Here is a 22,508-nt window from a genome sequence, read left to right as displayed (position 1 = left end):
ACAATTCATTATTTTTCATATTAGACTCCACATCTACAGCCTAGCTTTGGCATTTTAATTTGCTTATAGGAAAACTCTGATTTTCATCCCTTTCAACAGTGTGTTCCCAGCTGTGGAATGATAATTTAATGTTTACACTGTCATCAAACAGGAAACACAAATGTTGGCATTTGGCAGTCATGTTTGTCTTCTCAGAGTTGCTACAAGCAAACATGAAGTGTGCGTCGAAGTAAATGGGATAATTAGTGAAAATGCCAGTGCGGAGAGTTCCCCTTGCACGCCCACGGAAGCAGCACTCACCTTCCTGCAGCTGAGCAAAGGAAAGCTTGCCTGTTTTACTTATTCTCTGCTAACATCAGATGTCACATATTGCCGTGAAGCACGGATCTGACTGCATGACTCCCTTAGTCAATCAGCTCCACTGGCTCCCAGCAGCCTCTGGGATCAGGGTCAAACATCCCTGCCTAGCTTTGTGAGACTTTACAATGTGAGCCCAACTTATCTTACCAGTTGCACAAGACCTTCCTCTCCCAATGCAGTCCAGCACACATTACCCACGGTGCTCTAGCTGTGGCTTCGGTGTCTCTGTACTGGTCCTCCCCTTGTGCCTGGACTGTACTACCTCCTGACCTTGGCCACAGAACCCCTCTTTTCCTTAGAGATGGAGTTTAAACATCCCCTTCTGCATCAAGCTTTCCTTGATTCCCCCACCGGCTATCACCCCCCTTTCCCAACTACTGCATTTCACTCCTTGTAATTACTTGGACTTAACCACTTGGACTTAATCACTTGTCATGTATTCTGTCCCTGCTTCTGCACGTATTTTTCATCTCATACCTTAGAATGGAAGGCAGGATTGCTTCTTCTTTGTATTTGTACTCCCTTCACCTAGAACCATGCCTGAGCACACAATGGTGTGGCCAAGCATCTTACGGGAAGAGGGTTCCAGTCCTGCCCTGGATCTTGCTCTGGGTGCTGCCTCTTAGGAAGGATGTACTAGCTGGCGTCCTGAGAGGAAGGACAGGGCAGGAAACCCTGTAAACCCCCCCATGAGAGGACCAATTGAAGGGCCTTGGGCATGTGCAGAGTGAGAGTGGTCTTCAGGCATCTGGAAAGCTGGCATGCAGAAGAGGCCCCAGAAGGCCAAACTAGGAGTAGGGAGTCAACACTGCAGTGAAGCATAATTGGGCCTAATGTAATTAACAATTAGAACCTTACGAAAGTGGAATGAGTGTTCTCAAGAGAGCGGCTCCGTGTCGTTAGAAGCAGGCCTCCTTATTAGGTGTGGCTGGGCCTTGGGACCCTCTGCAAGGGCCTTCCCAATGCGGGATTTAAGTCACTACTAGAAGTAACTAAGATTATCCACAGAGAGTTCAGTGCTCCTATGATGTAGGCACCCCCACAGGCCAGGCCCGACACACCTGGCTTTCACTTGGGAACGTTACTGAGCACTACTGACTCAGAACAAGGGGTCTGTTCAGAAAAGCCAGGTCTGAATCCCAGCTCTACCAGTTTTTACCACAAACGTCTGTGAGGCTCAGTTTCCTTCTCTGTAAAATCTGCTCCTCTTCACATGGCAGAGCAGCCACTAGCATCGGAGCCTGGAGCTTGAAGCACTGCTCCTTAGGGGTGACAGCCACCTCCCACCCTTCCCTTCAGCTTCCTCACATGTATAACGGAGGTAACAGTCTTGCTCTCCATCCACAGGTGCACAGAAAGTGCTCTGTGTTCACTGTTACTGTGGTCTGGAGCAGGCTTCCTCAGTGTGACCCTGTGGGGCCAGCTTCACCCTCAGTTCACTTATGGTAATAACCAGGATGGCTGCTTGGATGTGGCATTCTACAAAGCACCCATTGGAGGAGTGCCAGTACCATCCCCAGATAAAGAGGGAAACTGAGGCTTTCTGGGCTGCTTCCTGTTTTCCTGCTCAATCATCCAGCAAAAAGATGGTCCCAATTTCAGAAAAGAGGCCAGACTCAACATGTATTGAATTATTTTCTCAATGTGGCATTTCAAAGAACAATTAATAGGCCTTGGCACAAAAAAAGGAATTACCCCCAAAAGCCCATATAAAGGATAAATGAGTGGACTTTATTTATCGGCAAGCTCTGTTGAGTGGGGTGTGGATAAATATACCCTGACCTAACTTAATGAGGAAGTAAAGCAACGTATTGATCTGTATGAACTATCTGCTGTCCTGCCCCACGGGACGCTTACTAATGCGGCTTCAACCGCTACTCTCCCAGAGAAACACATTGGTCCTGGAGAAGAACACCATGGGACCAGGATCTAGGGTCGCAAAGCCTGGATTCAAATCCTGGCCTGGCCACTGCATTCTGTGACCTCAGAGGGGTCTGCTTCCTCAGTCCACCCACAGGGGCAGCCCATCACAGTTCTCAATCCTATGTTACTACCAATACACAGGCCAATACCGCTGAGTCCAAGCACCAGGGCCCCACCCAGCCTCTTGCCCCAAAGGCTGCTCCCCTTGGCAGCTCTCGAGGTGAACGGATTCGAGGAGCCCTGGGAAAGGCTTGCATGCTGATGGCTCTGGGGCCCCTCAGACGGTGCTCATTCGGGAACAAAACCACTCAGTGAAACAGGTTTGAGGGCACTGAGCCTTCTGCTGCTTATGATGGACACTTTTCAAAAAAGCAAATTTGGAAGTTCTGGGTCCCTTTTTTTATTTTGGTGGGGAGTGAGATGAGCACGATGAAGCTCACAGACGTCTGGTCTGATCTACACTGGCTAGCAGACTCTACGTGAGAGCTGGTTAAAACTGAATAGCAGCAGCGCTGGCTGTTGGGGGGAGCAAGAAGGCAGGCCGGGGTACATGGAGGGCTGGGCCATCCCCACCCCAACCCTGTCCATACCCGCTTTATTATATCTATGTCATAAGAGCAGAAAATTCAGAGGGAAATGCTTAGGTGTCCTAACCACAAACAACGCTGTCCCCACAAATGAAAATACATCTATGCTTCTTAATCTGGAAACCAGAGAAAGACCCGCAGCATGAGTCCGATTCTTGATGAAGGATTGAAAGAAAGATGTGAGCAAGGACTGTGAAGGATGAAAAGGTACAGAGGGGGGTATGATCTGCATTTGTGGATGGAATGCTGCACCAAAAGAACACATTCTCCCTGAAATACTCAAGTGCTAAGCCTCCTCTTGCATTTGCTGAAGAGAGATCTGGTCTGACTGAGATGTCACACTCTGTTATAGTCAATATCGCTATCTTTTAGACAGGAAAACAACTGCAAGAATTCACACGGGAAAAAAATCAGCTACACTCATGCCTCAGTCCTCCCACCGGGCCCCAATCCCTTCTTCTCTTCTCTTTTTTTCCCTTCACCTCTAGGCAGCAGAGCTGGTTGGTTTTTCTTTTCTCCCAACCATACTGGGAGGATTGACAGAATGCTGCATCTCAGAGGATGAGGACAGCAATCAGGCAACAACTATCCCCATTAAATGGAAGGCGGCCAGACAGAGATGAACATTTTTGTGAAAACCGGAGGCGCTATCTCAAAGAGCTCGTCTAACTACCAGCGTGGGGAAGAACAGCCTCCCCATTTGTTACTCTGCTCCTGTTTCTTCCTCATGGCCAATAACATGTTACTTATGGTTAACCTCTTATGTGGTTGCCTGTTCTCCAATGAACCTGCTTTGCCTTCCCCAGGATGCAGCAGGGCAGGATAGAGCCACATTAGCTAGAGGTAGGGCCTTCCACCTTTGCTCAGGCATTCAAGATCTTTCTAATAATATGCTACACTGGGAGTGCGGTTCTAAAGAACGATGTTGGTCATAGCATGTAACTTCACACTCGTAAACAACTGCTGAGAAAACCTACAAGATTCATACCAATCATGGCATTTAGGCTCCCCCATTCTGGCAGTCAGCTTTGCATTCTACCCTGAAGAAAGCAGATGGTTCTAATCCAAACAGATTACCTGAGAATCTTCTTGGGAATATGAGACGGAGAAGAATGATTCCTTTTTTTCTTTTCTGCATCTTGTAGGAACTTTTCTTCTATTTCACTTTTATCCGAGATCACTACTCGCTCCACCCCTGGCTTGTCTGAGTCGACGTTCAGCTCTGTCTGGGCAGAGTCACACCTGTACATGAAAACAATCGATGGCTTCTCACTGGGATCGGTTCTGGACTCGGTGAACCAGTGATGACGCTGAACCGGAGGTGGGGGAAGCATGTGGATGACTGTGCCGTCGAGGCCCACCAGCTTGCCCTTCTCTCTCTCTTTCTCTTTGTCTTCCTCCTCGTCAGTCTTCTTACGGCGGAAGAAACTCTTAAACGATATCCAGCGCTTGGGCTTGGCGTCGGCTGCCCGCCTGCCCTCGGAGCTCAGGACGCACTCGGCCTCCGTCGACCTGGTGGGGCTGGTTGGCTTGCTCCAGTGGCTGAAGTGTCTTTGCAAAAGGTTGCTTGCATGGTACGGTGAGGAAGTGGAACGCGGAGGGGGAAAGGGAGGACCCGGTTCGGTCTGGGGACTCGGGGTAGGACTGCCAGCCGTGTATTTGGAGGAGTGACAAGTGGCAGGCTTGGAAGGAGGCTCCTTGTGCGTGGGAGCGCTGGCATTTTCTGTGGCCAGGGCGGCTTCATTCTCGCGGCCGGACTGGGCGGCAGCAAAAAGAGATTTCGGCCTTGTGGGAGGGCTTGCTGGGGTATCGTCCCCTGGAGGGAGGGCATACAGCTCCTCTGTACTGCAGGCTTCAAGGCCCAAGGGAGGGGTTTCTGGGGGAGACTGTGGAGGCTGGATAGAAGCGACGATCTGTGAGAGGACGGTGCTTGCCTTTTCCCGGCTGCTGCTGCCCAGTGCTGGCGACTCCAGAGCACCTTCAATCTTGGCTACAGGTTCCTGGGTGGTTCTTTGGGGTCGTGCTGGGGAGCCATGGGCAGAGCTCTGCCTTCTCTGAGGGGAGGGCTGGCCCCTACCGAGGCAGCTGTTAAACTCCTGGACCTTCTGGGCCACAGAGCCCTTCCTGTGCTCTGTGCTGTTAGACCGCCCCTGACCTAGACAAGCATCAGTAGGTCTGCTGGTAGGACTTTCTGCTACTTTGCACTCTGTTTCTATTTCTTCATAAGTGTGGCTTATTATGCTTGTGGTTTTATCTTTCATTGACAGCTCTCCACTGGTTCCCAGAAAACTTTTATAGATGGCTAAATTGTCATATGCATTAGGATTGATCACAATGGGAACTTTGATAGCATTCTTGGAGCTACGAGCATAAGTTGGCTCATCATGAATGATAATTGGAAAAGGAGGCATGCCAGCATTGTTGTAACTATTGAATTTGATTTCAGACAAATTGGGTGACTTCACCGGGATCGTTTTTGAAGAAACACTTGTGGCCGTGGGTGAAGTTGGGGCTGACTTATGGGAGTTCTTCCGTGGAGGGACAGTTGGCCCTGTGCCACCAGTGACCAGTTCCACTTTAGGCATCTTTTGGCGTGGGCTGGTACTAGATGTCCAGACTTCCTGGTATCGAATAGTACTGGCTTTTCTGAAATGAGCATTTCCCTGTGCTGAAGTGGAAGTGGGAGACATCAGTGGGGAATCTGGAGTGGACAAGGTGCTTTTGGTTTTGGGACTCTCGGTCTGACTGTCCACGTGCTCACTGCTCATGGCTGCCGACACGTCCACGATCGTGTAGGGCTTGCACACCGGCTGCTCCAGATTCACAACTCGGTAAGGCCTGGCTTGTTCTTCCAGAGGCACCAAGTTTATAGTCACTGCTTGCCCAGTCAGATCTGTGGAACTGTTCCCTTCTTGCTTCTCAGTCTGAAGAGCAATCTTGCCATTCTTCTCTTCTAATCGGAGAGCAAGCACTGCCTTGTGGGTCTCTAACGCTTGGGTTGGGCTTTTTGGAGCACTGGTACTGTCCTTCACTTGCTGATTATCAGAGTTTTCATAATCTGGTTCAACTGACTGGGTCTCCTTAACATCCTTAGGGCTACCAGGCGACGTCCCTCCATTGCAGAGTTTTTGAGATGAGCTACTGGCTGTCCCTGAGCGAGACTCCTCCGTTAAGGACGACTCGGGGGACGTGGAATCAGAGGAGACCATGCTCTGCGTGCTGTCCTGCCCATAAGGGATTACAGAATCTTCCCCATAACCATTTAAGATTTCATCGTAGCTATCATCATAGTCTACCGCACAGATCCTCTGGAGAGATTTATTTCTCATGGGGACAGTGTTCCATTTTTTGCCCACAAAGAATCGAACAGGAGAGAGGGTGTTCGCCCTGAAGTTAGCAAAGCGGGGCTGCCCTCTCATACGGATTTCCATGGCCAACAACTCTTCATCACTTTCATCCCAGCTCTCATGGTCCTCGTGCATACTGCTAAAAAATGCATCGTCCTCACTCTCATCTTCACTAGAAAACTCTGGGTAACAAAACCGACCACCTTCATTACTGATCACTTCTGTGCTACCACTCAGAATCACATGCTTACTCTGAGAGTCCTTCATCGCTCCCACCATGCAGCTGGGAGGAAGCTTCCTTTCCAGTGACCGCTTGTAGCAGTTACTGATTCTTCCCAGGAAGGTTTCCCTCGAGTTCGCTGCGCTTCCCATGTGCTGAGGAGCGGGATCCAAGCCCACGATCTCCTTTAGCACTTCAGTCAGTCCGTTATTGTTACCGGCTATCTTACTCCCATTGTTGTTGGGGCCCAAAGGCCTGTGAACGTGGCTGAGTCCTTCAGTCTCTTCTTCATTGTTATTATTATTCAGTGGTTTTCTGCTCAGGGAAGCCCGGTTTCGGGCCCAGCTGATGATCACTGGCTTGTTCTCACAGTGCTCCGGGGTGCCGGCCTCGGCGCTCACGCTCTGCCCGCCGGCCACCATCATGGTGGGTTTCACGGCGATGGTGGGCTTTTTGGCCACAGGGGGCCGGAAGTTCCCCGTGTTCCTGATGCGGTGATTGTTGCTGTGGTTGGCGTTGGTCCTGGTGGCGCTGTGGGGGAGGGGGGCCGCCTCCACGGCCGGGGGCAGCTGGTGCAGGCTCTTGGGCTTGAAGCAGTTCTTGCACTCACCAGGCTTCCAGACGTGCTCAGTGAAGGTGTTGCAAGCAGACATTTTCCACGGAGCTTCACGCTTGCTGCTCCACTTTCAGTGCATGGCAAGGTCTTCATCCGCTAGTTCTCACTCTCCCTGTGGATCATAGCAGCTCTTCGAAGTAGTTGTCAGTCTGGGGGGAGAAGGGAAAGGAAAGGAAAGAAGGATTAGAATGGCAAAGACAGAAGGTGGCTTATTGCGATACGTGCCCCAACTATTGAACTTTGAACATTTTTTTGATGGGATTAAAAAGAGAGAGAGATGGCCTCTGTTTGAGATTCCGGTCATTTCCTCCCTGTCACACAAGGGAGAGCATCTCTGAAGAGCAGAGCATCCCATAATTCTGCGTATTTTCTCGCTGTACCACTTCCCTCATACACTGCCTTGACATCGAATTTTCCAACAGATACTGGGTAACACTTGCTCCTTCTGTCGCTGGCGTACACAGCTTCCACAGGCTCCTCCCAACCCCCACCCCTGGCCTTTACATATCACACAAGTGGGCAGATTGGTGTCGAGCTAATGTAAGGGCTGGGAAGCTGATACCGCTGCCATAAAAGTGCAATGCCAGGCCCCAGGTTCAGAAATACTGCCGACTGCTGCTTTAGGGAAGGGACCGAAGGGCAGCTGTTTAGCAAAGCTCCCCGTCGGTGCAAACCAGGAAAAGTGGATCTTATTTAGCCAAAGCTTAGACAGTAAAGTACCTGTAAATAGCACTTGTAAGGCCCTTTCCCTTTATGAATGTTCAGATTGGAAGGTGAATGAGCTTTAATAAGCAAAACCCCAGTGGCATGGCTAAAGTCTCATCAATTTATTCTTGGCTTGGTGTCAGGGAGTTAACACAGAAAAAAAAATCATCACTCTGCAGCAGATACAAATCACTCATCACTTGGTGCTAAGTTAATCAGACAATTGGCAAATGCTCATTAGGCATCTACTGTACATCTAGCACTGTGTGAAGTGGAATGATGCAGAAAAGCAGGAGCAGATAATATCACTTCCCCTCAAGAGCTTATTATAAAAATATATGTGCTGTGTTATAACAATTCCCATTTATTTACACAGTACTTTCAATTAATCAGTCAACATTTAAAAAAAAATTTTTTTTAAGGCAATTGGGGTTAAGCGACTTGCCTAGGGTCACACAGCTAGTAAGTGTCAAGTGTTTGGTCTGAGGCTGGATTTGAACTCAGGTCCTCCTGACTTCAGGGCCAGTGCTCTATCTACTGTGCCACTTAGCTGCCCCCTAATCAGTCAACATTTATTAAGCACCTACTATATGCCAGGCAGTGTCCTAAGTGCTGGAGATACAAAAAGAGGCAAAAGTTCCTACCTTCAAGGAGCTTACAGTCTAATGGGGGAGATACTAAGCAAATATGTACTACATATATATGTATATGATAAATAGGAAATAATTAACAGAGGTGAGTTGCGAGGAGGCTTTCTGCAAAAGACAGGTTACAAAGTGTTTTTCTCACTTCCCTTGAGATTGCCTCATGGACACAATAGCGCCGGAGCCAGTGCGTGGACGAGGGGCTTCCTGACTCCAACCTAGCACTGTTCTCCCTATACCAAGTTTCGTTAACCAAACCTAAACCGATCTCTGATTGTTGGTGAGTACCTAAGAAACATGAAAGCTTAAAAAAGCAAAGAAAAGCAAAACCAAACCAAACCACCTTCTTTCCACGCTTGGCTGGCAAAAGTGTGCCAAAGACCAAAGTGCATAAATAAATTAGTTCAGTCAAAAAAAGGGCTGTCAGGTTGATTAGCAGTTATCACGCTATTGACAGGATTGCCAACCGGGATTCACTAGAAACACAACTAGCTCTTGTCAGCGCGGCTGCAAAAGAAATTCATCAATACAATTGAACACTGGTCTCTGATAATATGCTCAAGTCCAAGTGTGCTGCTGGAGGGAGGGGCTCCTCACTGCCATCCCAAGGCAAAGGAGGTGTGCTGAGCAGCCACCTTCTCGGACCACCAGGTGGAGCTGCAGCCTAAGCCTAGAAGTGCTGCAGGTCCCAGACTGGAGAGTGAACAGGCCAGGGTGTCTCCTTCCAGAGGCTAATCACATTTGGAGACTGTGTCAAAACTCTTGCAGAGTCCCCAAGATAAAAAGGCCCTGCCAGGTACAGACCTGCCCAAATATCACACCTTTGGTCCTAGAGACCTCTGCAAAAGGATTTTGCTGCATTTTGACTCAAGCCTTTGAAGCCTTCCCAGCTGGAGCTAGATGCCCCAGAAGGAGCAGGGGTGCCTCTTGCCAAAGTAAAAGCAGACAAAAGAGACGTCCCACAGGCATCCCTGTGATGGGTTCCCATCAGCTCACCCACATGAGTCGGAGGGGTTTTAGAAGAAAAGCTCACCGATCTCCGAAGACATCCCCTCACCTCTCAAAGCAAACGTTGACAATGAGCACTTAAGGCATGCAAGTGTCTGAAGCCTTCTCTATAAACTGGAAAAAGCCTCAGCCTTTGAAATGCTCTCTGCACTATGATAATTTTCAGGACCTAAGACCCGCCAGGCAAACATTTTCTACTAATAAGACTGCTGAGGAAACTCTTCAAGAAGGCAGATTCCTTCAGACCTTTTATGATCTGCTATCGGTTTTATGTTTCTCTGCTGCTACAGAGATGCTGATGATCTGATCATTCATGTTCTCCCATCCCACTGCTTCATCCAGATCAGAAACAAATAACCCTGAACCAGCCTTCAGTCTAAGTCTTGGCAGTAAACGGGCTGGTAAAAATGGCTGGAGCCCCGAGGTCCCAAGGCAGCTCAGGGAGCTGGTGGTCTATTAAATACCATACGGAGGATTTCCCTCAAACGCACCCAAGGAGAATCTGCTAATAATAGACGAGGATGGGGAACTGGGCTGCCAAGCTTCTTCTCAAATAGCACTGCTACCTGAGGCCGTTATCTCCACCTATAAAAGCCATCACTTCACAAAGGAGGAGGTGGCAGAGGGGAGAAGTGAGCCAATAAGCTTTCCATCCTTCTTGCTGTACACAGGCCTTTAATGAGACTTCCAATGAGCAACAAAAACCACATGTTTTACCCAGATGTCCTTCTCTATCTCCAGGTCTCTCAGAAGAAATTTACAAGCTGAAGGCCTCACGAACATTTTGTAATGGAATACACTAGTTGCTTACTCAAAATGGGAAGGAAAAAGTGACAACCAGTCTCACGTCAGCACTCTGGCCTTTTCTTTCTGCCATAGTCAGAAATGCTGACCTAACACCCCACCCAGCTGCCAATATGACTAAAAGGGTGGAGGGGAGGAAGTGAAAACAAAGTTAGAAGGAAGAAGTTCATGGGAGACAAAATCCACCTTTAACAAGGAGAACACAAAAGAGTATCCCCCAGATGACAAACACTTTCCCCTCATAGCGATGGGACAGACTCCATCTTCGTGAGTTCTAGATCTGGCACAAGCTGGTTCTTTGCTAAGGACAACATTCCTGGGAAGAAGGTAGTGTGGGTATTAGAGTGATGAAACTGAAGCTCTGAGATGTGCTGACTTGTCCTGTTATACAGCCAGGAAGTGTCGGTGCTGCTATGAGAACCCAAGGCTCATAAATCCCTGTCTGGTGTGCTAGATACCAGGAGGATAATGAAAACAGGAAGGGACCAAAAAGGGGGCCAAAACAGGGATCAAAGATGACTTATGGAAGAGAGGAAACTATTCTTGCTGCTTCACCCTCCCCCTACTCTACCCATTCAGATGAGAGGGGGGAAAGGGAAGAGAAGAGAAGACAAGGGGGAAAGAAAAAAAGGAGTAAGAAAGCAGACCCTGTTATCTGCCGATGGACTAACCATCAGCAAAGCTTGCTGTGACGTTTTCAATCAAGTTGATGAAGAAGAGTGGGCCAGAAAGTCATCTGTTAACACTACTATTTCCCTTGTTTTTAATTCTCCATGGCTCACCGTAAGGGTTTTCTAATCCAAGAGTTTACGTATCTCCCTAACTCAGTAAAAGCATGAAAAGTAAATATAGTGAAACTTTACTAATTAGGAACTAACTGGGGGAGTTAAGTGAATTTGTGAAATGTCCAAGAGAAGCAGTGTCCATGCTTTCAACAGGCACCTAGCACATGTTCATTGACTTGAATTGAGTTACACTCAGGTAGCCCCAGTATCATGAGTCAGGCTTGGGAAGTGACTGGGAATGCCCCAAAGGAGGCTTGTAGCACTGTTCAATTTTAAGTCAGCTAAATACTGCTACTGCTCAGCTTCCTTCCCCATCTCAGTGTCGGTGATTAATTTAGGTAGCAAGTACCTCTGTATAAATCCAAACAATTCAGTCTAGTCAGGGTGAAAGGGAATACCGAATACAATCAGAATGAACAGGTTTGCTGTAGGAAAAAACAACTAACAGAAAACTGAGAAAGTTGCTTTGTACCAGTCTGTGGGACTAGGCTGTGCTTTCTTAGCCCAGAACAAGAAGCTGGGAAGGTTCTGTGGAGGAAAGAATGAGAAGCAGTCCACTGCCTCGGAAAACTGTCCTTCACTGAGTGGATTTTCATATTCTAGTATGAATTCCTAGCACTTCGGTTAAACTCCTACTTTGGGGGGAAGGGAGATGCAGGGGTAGGAACCAGGTCTATGATTTTATCTGTGCAGAGAAATTGCCAGGCACTCCCCTAGGTGCACATCTAGCACTTGCTCAGCAGTGGATAATCTCACAGAGTTGCCAGGTATGTTGAGAGGTTAAGGGACTTAACCAGTCACACAGCCAGAATGGGTCAAAGGTGGGATTGGACCCACATCTTTCTGACTCTGAGGTTAGCTACCTAGTATTCCACAGCTGCCTTTTCATACCACCATACACTAGTGAAAATTCCAATCCAATTCCTTAAAAACCTCCTCCACTGATCCCTCTATCTCAGCTAGCTCTCATCCCACATCCCTCCTCCTAGAGAAGGTCATCTACAACGGCGCCTCCACCTCCTTTCCTCCTGCTTTCTTCTTAGTTCTCTGCAGTCTTCCAACCTCAAGTAAAACTGCTCTCTCCAAAGCCATCGGCTCTCTTAGTTGCCAAATCGAATGGCCTTTTCTAAATCTGTATCCTTCTTGGCCTCTTTGTAGCCCTTGCCATGATCAACTAGCCCTTTCTCTTTGATCCTCTCTTCTCTCTAGGTTTCCAATCTCTACTCCCCCTGGTTCCCCTCCCACCTGTCTGATCACTCCTTTTCAGTCTCCTCTTCTGGCTCTTTTTCCAGGTTATGTCCACTCACACTGCGTGTCCCACAGACTCAGTCCTGGGCCCTCTTCTCTTCCCCTCTACAATATTTTGCTTGGTGATTGTTCACCATGGACTTACTAATCATCTCTATGTTGATGATTCTCCAATCTTCTTGCCCAGCCCTAAACTCTTGGCTGACATCCAGCTTTACCTCTCCAGCTACACAGCAGACAATTTCAAGGTTGTTCTCAACTCCCTTTCATTCAGCCCTCACGTCCACTCTGTTGCTAGGTCCTGTCAACTGTACCTTTGAAATAGCTCTCGTATGCCCTTGGGGTCATATATGGGATATAGGAGGTGTTCAGGGAAGACGAGCATGCTCATCCATCTTTGGTGTCCGCCTGGCACTCAGCTCTCACTTGTGGCTCCAAGAAGCTGTAGCAAGTGTAGTGGCCACACCCCAGTAAAACTGAATTGGTGGGCAGGTGAAACGAGGTTGAAGGTAACCTACAGGCTTCAAACATGTTGATGAGCTAGGTGGATGTCTACCCTGAGCATCTGAAGACTTCTCCAGGCAGAACAGATTCCAGATCAGAACAATTTGTTCCAATGGCCATGAAGGCAGGCTGAAGTGGATGCTGTGGAATGTTTAGAGCTTGGTCAGAAACCAAAGATACCAAGATCATCTATTACATCCTGAGCCATCACCAGCCATCTTGACTTCTGTTTTGCCACTGGACTTCCATGACTCAGGAAGAGAGAGTGAGGCTGATGACTTTGCACACCTCTGCCTCACTGAAATCCAATTCACCGGGGATGTCACTGGTCCTCTTCAAGTCCCAGCTAAAATCTCCACTTCTACAAAAAGTGTGTCCTAATCCCCCATAATGCCAGTGCTTTCCATCTATGATTATCTGCAATTTACCATTTACATATCTTATTTGTATATAGTTATTAGCATGCTATCTCTCCCATTAGACTGTGAACTCCCTGAGGATAGGGACTGTTTTGATTTTTTTTTTAATCTGGTGCTTAGCACAGTGCCTAGCACATAGCAGATGCTTAATAAATGCTTGCTGACTTGACTTGCCAACATTTCAGACTATCCATTACATGGTTCACCTTTTAATAGAAATGTATGAATGTTTATATATATGAATATACTTGATTGCAACTCCTGATTCTAAATGGCATGGTGGAAGAAACATGAATAAAATATACAATATTTGAGTAGAAAAGGGAGAAAAAGAACCATTAAGTGAAGAAGTTAATTAAAGGAGAGAAAAAGGTAAAGAAAAGTCTCTGGGCATCTTCACTCACCCATTTTAACAGCACTAAATAAAAGCTACAAATAGCTGAGGAAAGAAGGAAAGCAAAAGGCAAAGGAGAAAAGAACAATGTATCTAGCTGCATGCAGAATTCCAGAGAACAGCAAGGAAAGATAAGAAGTTCTTCTTAAATCAGTAATGCAGAGAAAAAGAAGAAAATAAAAGAATGGGAAAGACAAGAGATCTCTTCAAGAAGATTAGAGATATCTAGGGAACATTTCATGCAAAAATGAACATAACAAAAGGCAAAAATGGTAGGGATTTAACAGAAATTAAGAAGAGGAGGCAAGAATACACAAAAAGCTATACAAGAAAGACCTTAACTTCAATAACTGTGATAATGTGGTTACTGACCTAGAGCCAGAAATCCTGGAGAATGAAGTCAAGTGGGTCTTAGGAAGCATCAGTAACAATAAGGTTAGTGAAGGTTATGTCATTCTAGCTGAGCTTTTTAAAAACCTAAAAGACGATGCTGTAAAGTGCTGCGGACTCAATATGGCAGTAAATTTGGAAAACTCAACAGTGGCCACTGAATTGGAAAAGATCAATTTATGTCCTAATCCTAAAGAAGGGCAACACCAAGGAATGTTCAAACTACTGAACAATTGTGCTTACTTCATATGTCAGCAAGGTTATGCTTAAGATTCTGAAAGCTAAGCTTTAGCAATATGTGAACCAAGAATTACCAGAAGAGCAGGCTGGTTTTTAAAGAGGCAGAGGAACTAGAGACCAAATTTGCCAATACTCACTGGACATGATGAGAAAGCAAGGGATTTCCAGAAAAACATCTACTTCTGCTTCACTGACTACACCAAAGCCTTTGTGTGAATCATAACAAAATGTAACAAGTTCTCAAACAGATAGGAATACCAGATCATCTTACTTGTCTCATAAGGAACCTACACGCGGGCCGAGAAGCAACAGTTAGAACCAAACGCGGAACAACTGACTGGTTTAAGATCGGAAAAGTAGTACAAGGCTGTATGCTGTCACCTTATTTAACTTACATGCAGAATACATGATGCAAAATGCCACGCTGGATGAATCCAAAACTGAAATTAAGGCTGTAGGGAGAAATATCAACAATCTCAGCTATGCAGACAATACCACTCTGATGGCAGAAAGTGAAGAGAAATTAAGAAGCCTCTTGATAAGGATGAAAGAGGAGAGTGTAAAAGATGGCTTAAAAAACCACCCTAAGATCTTGGCAACTGGTCCCATCACTTCCTAGCAAATAGAGGAAGAAGAAATGGAAGCAGTGTCAGGTTTTATATTCTTGGGTTCAAGGATCACTGCAGACATCAACTGTAGCCATGAAATGTAAAGGACTCTTGCTCCTTAGAAGGAATGCTATGGCAAATCTGGAAAGCATACTAGAAAGCAGAGATATCACTATGCCAACAAAGGTCTATATAGTCAAAGCTATGGCTTTTCCAGTAGCAAGGTATGACTGTGAAAGTTGGACTGTAAGGAAAGCAGAGTGTTACAGACTTGACGCTTTTGGACCATGGTGCTGGAGAAGACTTTTGAGATCCTTTGGACAAACAAGGAGATCAAATCAGTCAATACTTAAAGATATTAATTCAGACTATTCACTGGAAGGTCAAATACTGAAGCTGAAGCTTAAATACTCTGGCCACATAATGAGAAGACAGCACTCAATGGAAAAGATCTTGATGTTGGGAAAGACTGAAGACAAAAGGAGAAGGGGACGGCAGAGGACGAGATGGATCGATAGTGTCATGGAAACAACAAACATGAGCTTGGACAGACATCAGGAGACAGTGGAAGACAGAAGGGCCTGGAGTGCTTTCAAGGGGTCCAAGGGGTCATGAAGAGTCAGATACGACTGAACAACAAAACAAAAATAAAGGCACTGAAGGGAAACAGAAAGGTCTGCATGAAGTGATGAGAAGAATGTGATGCTCACTGTGGGCTAGAGGGGCTGCGCCACAGCGGGCATGACCCTGGCAGCCAACTCTTAAGGGTTCATGGTGGTTAATGGAAACCACGGAGCAAGCATATTATGTTCTCGCCGAGAGTCATTTACACCCTCCTCCCCTGAAGTGATAGTATTCCTGTGAGAACACACCTACTGTTCAGTTTCTTTAATGCTGAGGGCACATGCCGGCATAATGACTACCCTCAAGTGACAAAAACAAATGGCCTGAGAGATACATTAGGCACAGACTTAGTCCGGCCACTCAGCTGCTCAAAAGGCTGCAGTGGCTCCTTGCTGCTGACTGACTTCAGTTCAGACCCTTCCACCTGGCCTGTTCCAGGCCAACAGCACCTGGTGCTCTCTTCTCTCTGGTCCATTAGGGGCTCTCTTTCGGTGCCATTTTGTTCTCTCCATGTGGAATGCTGTCTGCCTCAGTTCAGCTACTTCAACGTTACCATCATTTCAAGGCCCACCTAAATGCCGCCTTCTTCGTGATAAAGCCTTTCCTGACCTCCAAGTTGGCAAGAGCTTTCCTTAGGGATTTCACTGCCTCTGACTACTCAACTGCCATACAAAATACACACATGATCTCTGCATATGAGGCAGAGCCTTCCACTAGGCCACCAGCTTGAATATCAGGGGGGTAAACAAATGGTTACTTCATGACATATGCCTTTGTAAAGCCATGTTTTCTTACCAAATCTGAGTATTCATCTGGGAAGAGGAAGACCTTGGATTCGGGTTCTGCTGTTAAGCTGCTGCACTGAGTCTGATCGAGCCATCTGAATTCTCTGAGCCTCAGTTCCCTCCTCCAAATAGAATGGGATGAGATCACGTGACCTTTAAGCTCTTCCAAATAGAAAATCTGATGCTTATCCTATTGTCAATAAACAAGTTCTACAGTCAACAAACAGGCCCCTCCAGCTGCCAAAAGTGGCTGTCAAGTAGCATCTCCCATTTTTGCACTTGGAAGCACAGATGAGACATGCAGGTAGGCCTCCCTGGAAGCTTAGGTCAAAACACCGTTCCCTACCACTAACAGAGTAACTGGAAAATGCAAGGTGGGGCTCAAGCTCCTTCCTCACCTCTAACATCGCTTCTGTCCCTGCCCCCCACCCCCTGCCACATGCCACATACACCTCGCCTCTTGTCCATCTAGGGTAAGCACTGGCCAGAGCCAGGAAGGCAGCCTGAGAGGCTCCGTAAAAGCCATTAAAACTTAGGCACCTAATTGCCAGAACTACTCATGTCTTTAGGGGATTGGGTTTTTTAAGAAAAATCCTAACTTGATTAATTATCAAGTTTTCATGCTCAAGGCTGAGAAGAGACTTTAAATTAGAACTGGGAAGAAGAGCTGCTACCGACTGGCACGCCGTTATAAAAAGAAGAGAAAGAAATTTAAAAAATCTAAAATTCTGGAGCTGTCTGGTGAAGGCCAAAGTGTCTGGGTAATGTCTGTGGGCCTGGTACTTTCAAAAGTTGTCAGATCTGGAGCCAGAGGCCCTGGGTTAGAATCCTGGTCCTGCTAGCATGACTCTGAATAAGTCTCAACCTTGATGGGCCTCAGTTTCCTCTTCTGTCAAATGAAGGGATCTGGATGAGATGACCTTGAAGATCTCTTCCAGCTTTAGTCTATAATCCTATGACATCACTACCTATAGCCCAGTGATACTGATGTTTTTTTTTTTTTTGGTGAGGCATTTGGGGTTAAGTGACTTGCCCAGAGTCACATAGCCAGTGAGTGTTATGTGTCTGAGGCCACATTTGAACTCAGGTCCTCCTGACTCCAGGGCTGGTACTCTATCCACTGCGCCATCTAACTGCTACCCCCCCCCATTGATGTTCTCAAGGATAACCTCAAGTCATCATGAAAAGCTTTAAGTGAACTTAGGAAAATTATGCTCTAAAAGCTTTTTTGGGAAGTCATTTGCTTTCAAACTAGAATGCCTTTTTCCCTTGAAAAACATTATACTTGGTGGTTAGTACTATGGAACTTAATCCCCCTTCAGAGCAATGGTTCTACAGGAAAATGTGTTCAGTGTCCTGTCCTGGGATGCCAGAAACACGCCTGCTGCTGTTGTGGCGGAGCTGTGGATTTCTGCCCCCAACCATGAGGCAGGCGGAGGTGGGAGAGTCTCTCCCCTTCGAGCCACTGGCTGTGGTTCCTGTGGTCTGGGGCAAGGGGCTGCCGGCCAAAGCCAAGCACTCTGGGAGCGAGTCTCCTCCGGGATCTTCCTGGATTTGGGGCTGATGCCTCAGCATCCTTATTTTTTCCTATGGCCCGCAGAGGTTAGCCTACCCACTCTCCTGGTTACTGCAGTCGACAAGAGACACTCTCTTTTTCAGTCTGCTGGGGAAAGGAGTCCAGCCTCTGGCCCTAAAGACAGCACACAGTTCTGGAGGTTTTCTAAGACCTTTTATTGCTAATGACTATAGGGAACGACACAGGGTGGGGAGGAAGCAGGAAGGCTCCTTCCCATGGCTCAAGCCACCTCTCCTTCCAAACTTATTTTTCTTTTTAAAATTTTATTTACAGCCCAGAGGAGGTGGTGGTGGTGGGGTGGAAACAGTAGACATAGGTGATTAAAAAAATGAAAAGAAGGTTTTATTAAGTAAAAGGATAAGCTTCATGATATATGCATGTATGTATGTATATATGTAAGCATGCATGTATGTATACATCTAGAAGAACTTCTTTCCTTAGGGCTCTGGGTAGCTGAGGTTTCACCAAACCACAGTCCACTGTAACACACTCTTCTATAAAGAGTAAGGGAGTGTGGCTGAGGTCAGGGGAAGAGACAGAAGAGAATGGGACAGAGAGACTAGGGGGAGAGAAAAGGGTAAAAGCAACATGGAAGGTGGAAAGGGACAAAAAAAGGAGGAAAGAAAAAAGGAGGGTAATGACCAGGGCAATGAAGGTGAATAGAGAAACAATGATGGAAAGGCAGAGAAAGGTATACATGGGGAGACACAGAGAAATGGACACAAAGGAAAAGAGAGATACATACACATGCAGAGAGACACAGAAGAAGAGGAAGAGAGATATTTATTCATGCATAGTCTCTCTCTCCCTGACTTCTTTTGTTCTAATTGATTTCAGGCTGGTGTGTGTACCTTTAGATGCATGCTGAATTCCAATGAAGCCCTCCTACATGTATGCTTTATACCGACATAACTCAGTTAAAAGGAATTTAATTGGTGTTCACCATTCCCTGCAATTTCAACATTTTAAAAATGAATAGTCTCACTAAGTACCAGATGGTGACATGTACTAATTAATCAGGCCTGTTCAATGAATGAGCATATTAAAATGAATGCACCTATTAGACATGTGTTGTCAGTGCTCCATCCTGTGGAAGCCTCCCCTGAAATGAATGCTTGTGGAAGGTGCAGATTTGCTGGGCAATAGTCACAAGTGTCTCTTGCAATTATCTGCAGCAGAAGCAGCATCACTTGTTTGTTTCTCTCTAGACTGTCTTACGCTTTGTGCTAAGCAGCTTTCTTTTTCCTCTCCCTCTCTTCAAGCAATAACACAGCTCCATGATTTAGCCTGAGTCTTCTCCCAAACCAATACCTGACAGCCTTAGACACCTGTCAAGGTTGCCTCTCAAAGGGTGCAAGGAAAAGAAAGGCTTTGGTAATTCCAGTAGCATCTTTCTCCTCCTCCTCCCCCCCTCTCCTCTCTGGCTGCCCCTCCCCATGACCCCCTTCTGAACAACCCAAATTCTGGGCATTTCCAGCTAATGAAGTTGGATGGTTTTGACTGGCAATCCACAAGCAACTGACCTCACCAAAGTCTTCTTCAGTGACCAAATCTCAACTTGCTTCTGTATCATAAAATTGAAAGAGAATGGATTACTCACGCTGGTGTTTTCTGGTTTCTAATTCTTGCTCTACTCCCATTTTTGAGTTCTGATGAGTCACTGTGGGATCATTCTGATTCTACATATGTTCCCACAGTCGACAATAATTCCTACAGTTACCGAGAAGCTCATGTCTCTGGTCTGGGGAGGGCATGGGGAGCTGAACAGGGCACTACTGTATACAGCCCCAGTCTACAGATCCTCCAATATGGAGGCAGAGCAGAGATGTAGACAAGAGCAAAACAAGCACGAGTAGGGAAGCTGTAAGTCTTCCTTTGTCTCTATGGATGAGAAACACTCTGCATGAGAAAAGGGAAGAACACTGGGACTGATCCTGGCCTTGAAACTTGCTGCACAACTAGATGCCAGTCCGTTTCTCTCTGAGCCTCAGCTATTTCATCTATGAAATGGGGATAATGACACTACCTATCTGACAACTCTCGGAGGAGCACTGTGGAATGACGAGAGACGCTCAGCCACAGAGGCATCGTTCACACTCCCTGGTTTAACTTTGATCCCTTTGATTAAGCTGGGAGGTCACAGAAGGGAAGGAGACATTTAGGTAGAGAGCTAAATCACCCTGAGGAAATTAGCAACCACATTTACAAGTTACCCTGGCAGAATTATTTTTCTCTACTATGAAATTCAAAGAGAACTTCCAAATAATCTTTGGCAGGTGAGCATAAAAACAATGAGAATGAAGCCTTGGAAGGGAGTGGCGGGGGAGGTGCATTTGATTCAGAGCCACAGGGCCTGGTTCTAATCCTAACTCTGACATGGACTAGCCATGTGACCTTGAGCAGATAACTGAAGGGGAATGGAATAAGCATTTATTAAGCACCTACTGCATGTCAGATCCTATGACAGGCACTTTACAAATAGGATCTCATCTGATCCTCATAACAACACTGCAGGTAGGTGCTGACAGTATTCCAATTTTATAGTTGAAGAGGCAAACAGAGGTTAAGTGACTTGTCCAGGGTCACACAGCTAGTAGGTGTCTGAGGTGGCATCTGGGCTTCTGGACTCCTGGACTCCAAATGCAGAGCTCTATTCAATGCTACCTAGCTGCCCCAAAGCATTCTACAACATGTTATCTGTAACATGGGAAGGCCGTCCTGGAAGGATAGGCTCAAAGCTCTCCAGACAGCTTGAACTCTAACTCTCACTGGATGACACTGGTTAAATGACTCCTCTGTTTTATATCTCAGTCCCTCCATCTACAAAAAGAGGGGGTTGGAATAAATGATCTTTTAGGTCTCCTCAAGCTGTGAAATCCCATGATTCTGGTGAGAAATACAGGGCTATATATATGAATATAATTTGCAGATTTAGCCAAAGATGAACATTTTTCCTTTTCCTTTTTTTTTTTTAATGTCTCCTTGGCTCTTTCCAGAACCAGAGGGTAGGAGCTTATTCATTATTTACTAAGACCTTAATTGGTTTTGACATTACTAAGAATCCAAAATAACTCATACATTTTCATAATTTGATAAAGAATTTATTATACAAGAAATTATTCTGATTGTTTTCATTATATTATTTATTATTTCATTATATTATTTATTTAGTTTTGTGTTTTATTTAAATAAGATACTCTATTAGTGGAGAGTAGAGCATGTCTATATCACAACCTCCTGGTGTTCAAACATGAGTACAAGAAAAGTCTCAAGGAGACAAGACCCACTAGGATTTCCAACTAAGAGACATAAAGTTAAAAAAAGTTAAAGACAGATTCCTGCTTTTCTTAATAGGATGGATAGTAACAAACTCAACAGACCCACATCTGTAAATCTCATCTTAGCCAAAAGAAGAAAAATCTAAATAAATAAAAGGATAACAAGAGTTTTAATAAATTTAAATCTATGTGGATATTCCAAGGCATTATGAAAAAACTATATCAAAAAGCCAGGACTCTAATTATTAACCAGTAATATTAATGTTAACACATTAATGTTAAAGTTGAGATGGATTTTAAGAAATATGACTCTAAGCCAAGCTTGACTAAAAAACAAACATAAGAGAAGGATGAGCATGGCTCTGCAAGAGAATATAGCTGAGTGCAGCCAACGAACGCAGGTGGTACCAGTTCTGAGTTCAAGCTGTAGAAAAGAGCATTGGATTAGGAGGGAGGAGCCCAAGACAGACACCCTGCTCCACCACCTGCTTGCTGTGTGACTATGGATAAGTTCTCAGGGAAGAAGTGACTTATTCAGGGTCATCTAGAGCTGAGACTTGAACCCAGCATTTCTGAGCATAAGTCTGGAGCCCCTTCCATTAAGCTATGGCCTATCAAGAAGAAACAATGCTTAGCTACTCCAGAACCAGATACAGTATAATCTGATAACAAATTTCGGTCCCTGAAACATCTCTGGGGGCAGGCTCGGAAGCCTCATCCACATCAGAGACTCTACATTTAGATGTAACTGTATGACACCTTTCACTCAGCTTACCTACCACGATCTAATTATTAGCTCTCTTAACTATTTACTTTCACTTTTGTGGCAGAAGAGAAAATAACACCTTCTTCTTGGCACAGTCCTCTGCTGATGTGGATCCACGTGAATTTCTTGCAGTTGAGGGGAGACTGCCTGTGTCTCTATTCTGACAGGTTTGTTACCTGGCAGATCCTGTCCTCTGCCAATTTTGCTAGGAGCCAGAATACTAGGAGGGAGCAGAAAGGAGCAGCCGCAGCTCCAAAGAAGGAAGCCGAGAAGCCTCTACCTCCTGAATATGAGTTTTCCTAATGTTAAAAATTAAAATGTGATGCCAAACTTGCCCCAACACAAAATCCTCTGGTTCGAAGACAGGGCTTGCTGTCTACACCAGAACATTAGCTTACCTGAGAACTGGGAGTTCCCTTTCATTCTGGGACAGTCACAGACACTGAGATTCCAAGCTAGGTCCTCTAGCTCGCAAACCTGGGTCTTTCCCACTGTCATTTCTGTTGGAGGATGAAAGCTACCTCACGTCCTGGAAAGAATGCTTTTACTAAAGAACCAGAGAGAGGGGCTGTATTTCCTTTCAAGCAATGTGTGCCCATCAAGGTAATCATACATTTCCCCTCCTCCTGCCAAGAGAAAGAAATGAAGTCCAGTCACTTGCTGTACGAGGGGCCTGG

The 22,508-nt window shown here is 46.0% G+C and overlaps 1 protein-coding gene across 1 annotated transcript in view; it reads right to left on the bottom strand.

The window, feature by feature from the left end:
- The window catches only part of PEAK1 (pseudopodium enriched atypical kinase 1), a 278,737-nt gene that overhangs the window by 54,725 nt on the left and 201,504 nt on the right, over positions 1 to 22,508 (bottom strand). The window contains 1 exon segment of the mRNA XM_078150761.1: positions 3,948 to 7,202. Coding sequence (XP_078006887.1) covers positions 3,948 to 7,090 — 3,143 coding nt within the window. The 5' untranslated portion in view covers positions 7,091 to 7,202.

This window comes from Phascolarctos cinereus, unplaced genomic scaffold (assembly GCF_003287225.1).
Source record: "Phascolarctos cinereus isolate Bilbo 61053 unplaced genomic scaffold, phaCin_HiC Scaffold_3;HRSCAF=262, whole genome shotgun sequence".
Classification (NCBI taxonomy): domain Eukaryota; kingdom Metazoa; phylum Chordata; class Mammalia; order Diprotodontia; family Phascolarctidae; genus Phascolarctos; species Phascolarctos cinereus.
Note: the sequence above shows the minus strand (reverse complement) of the source record. Positions and strands in the feature narration are given on the sequence as shown.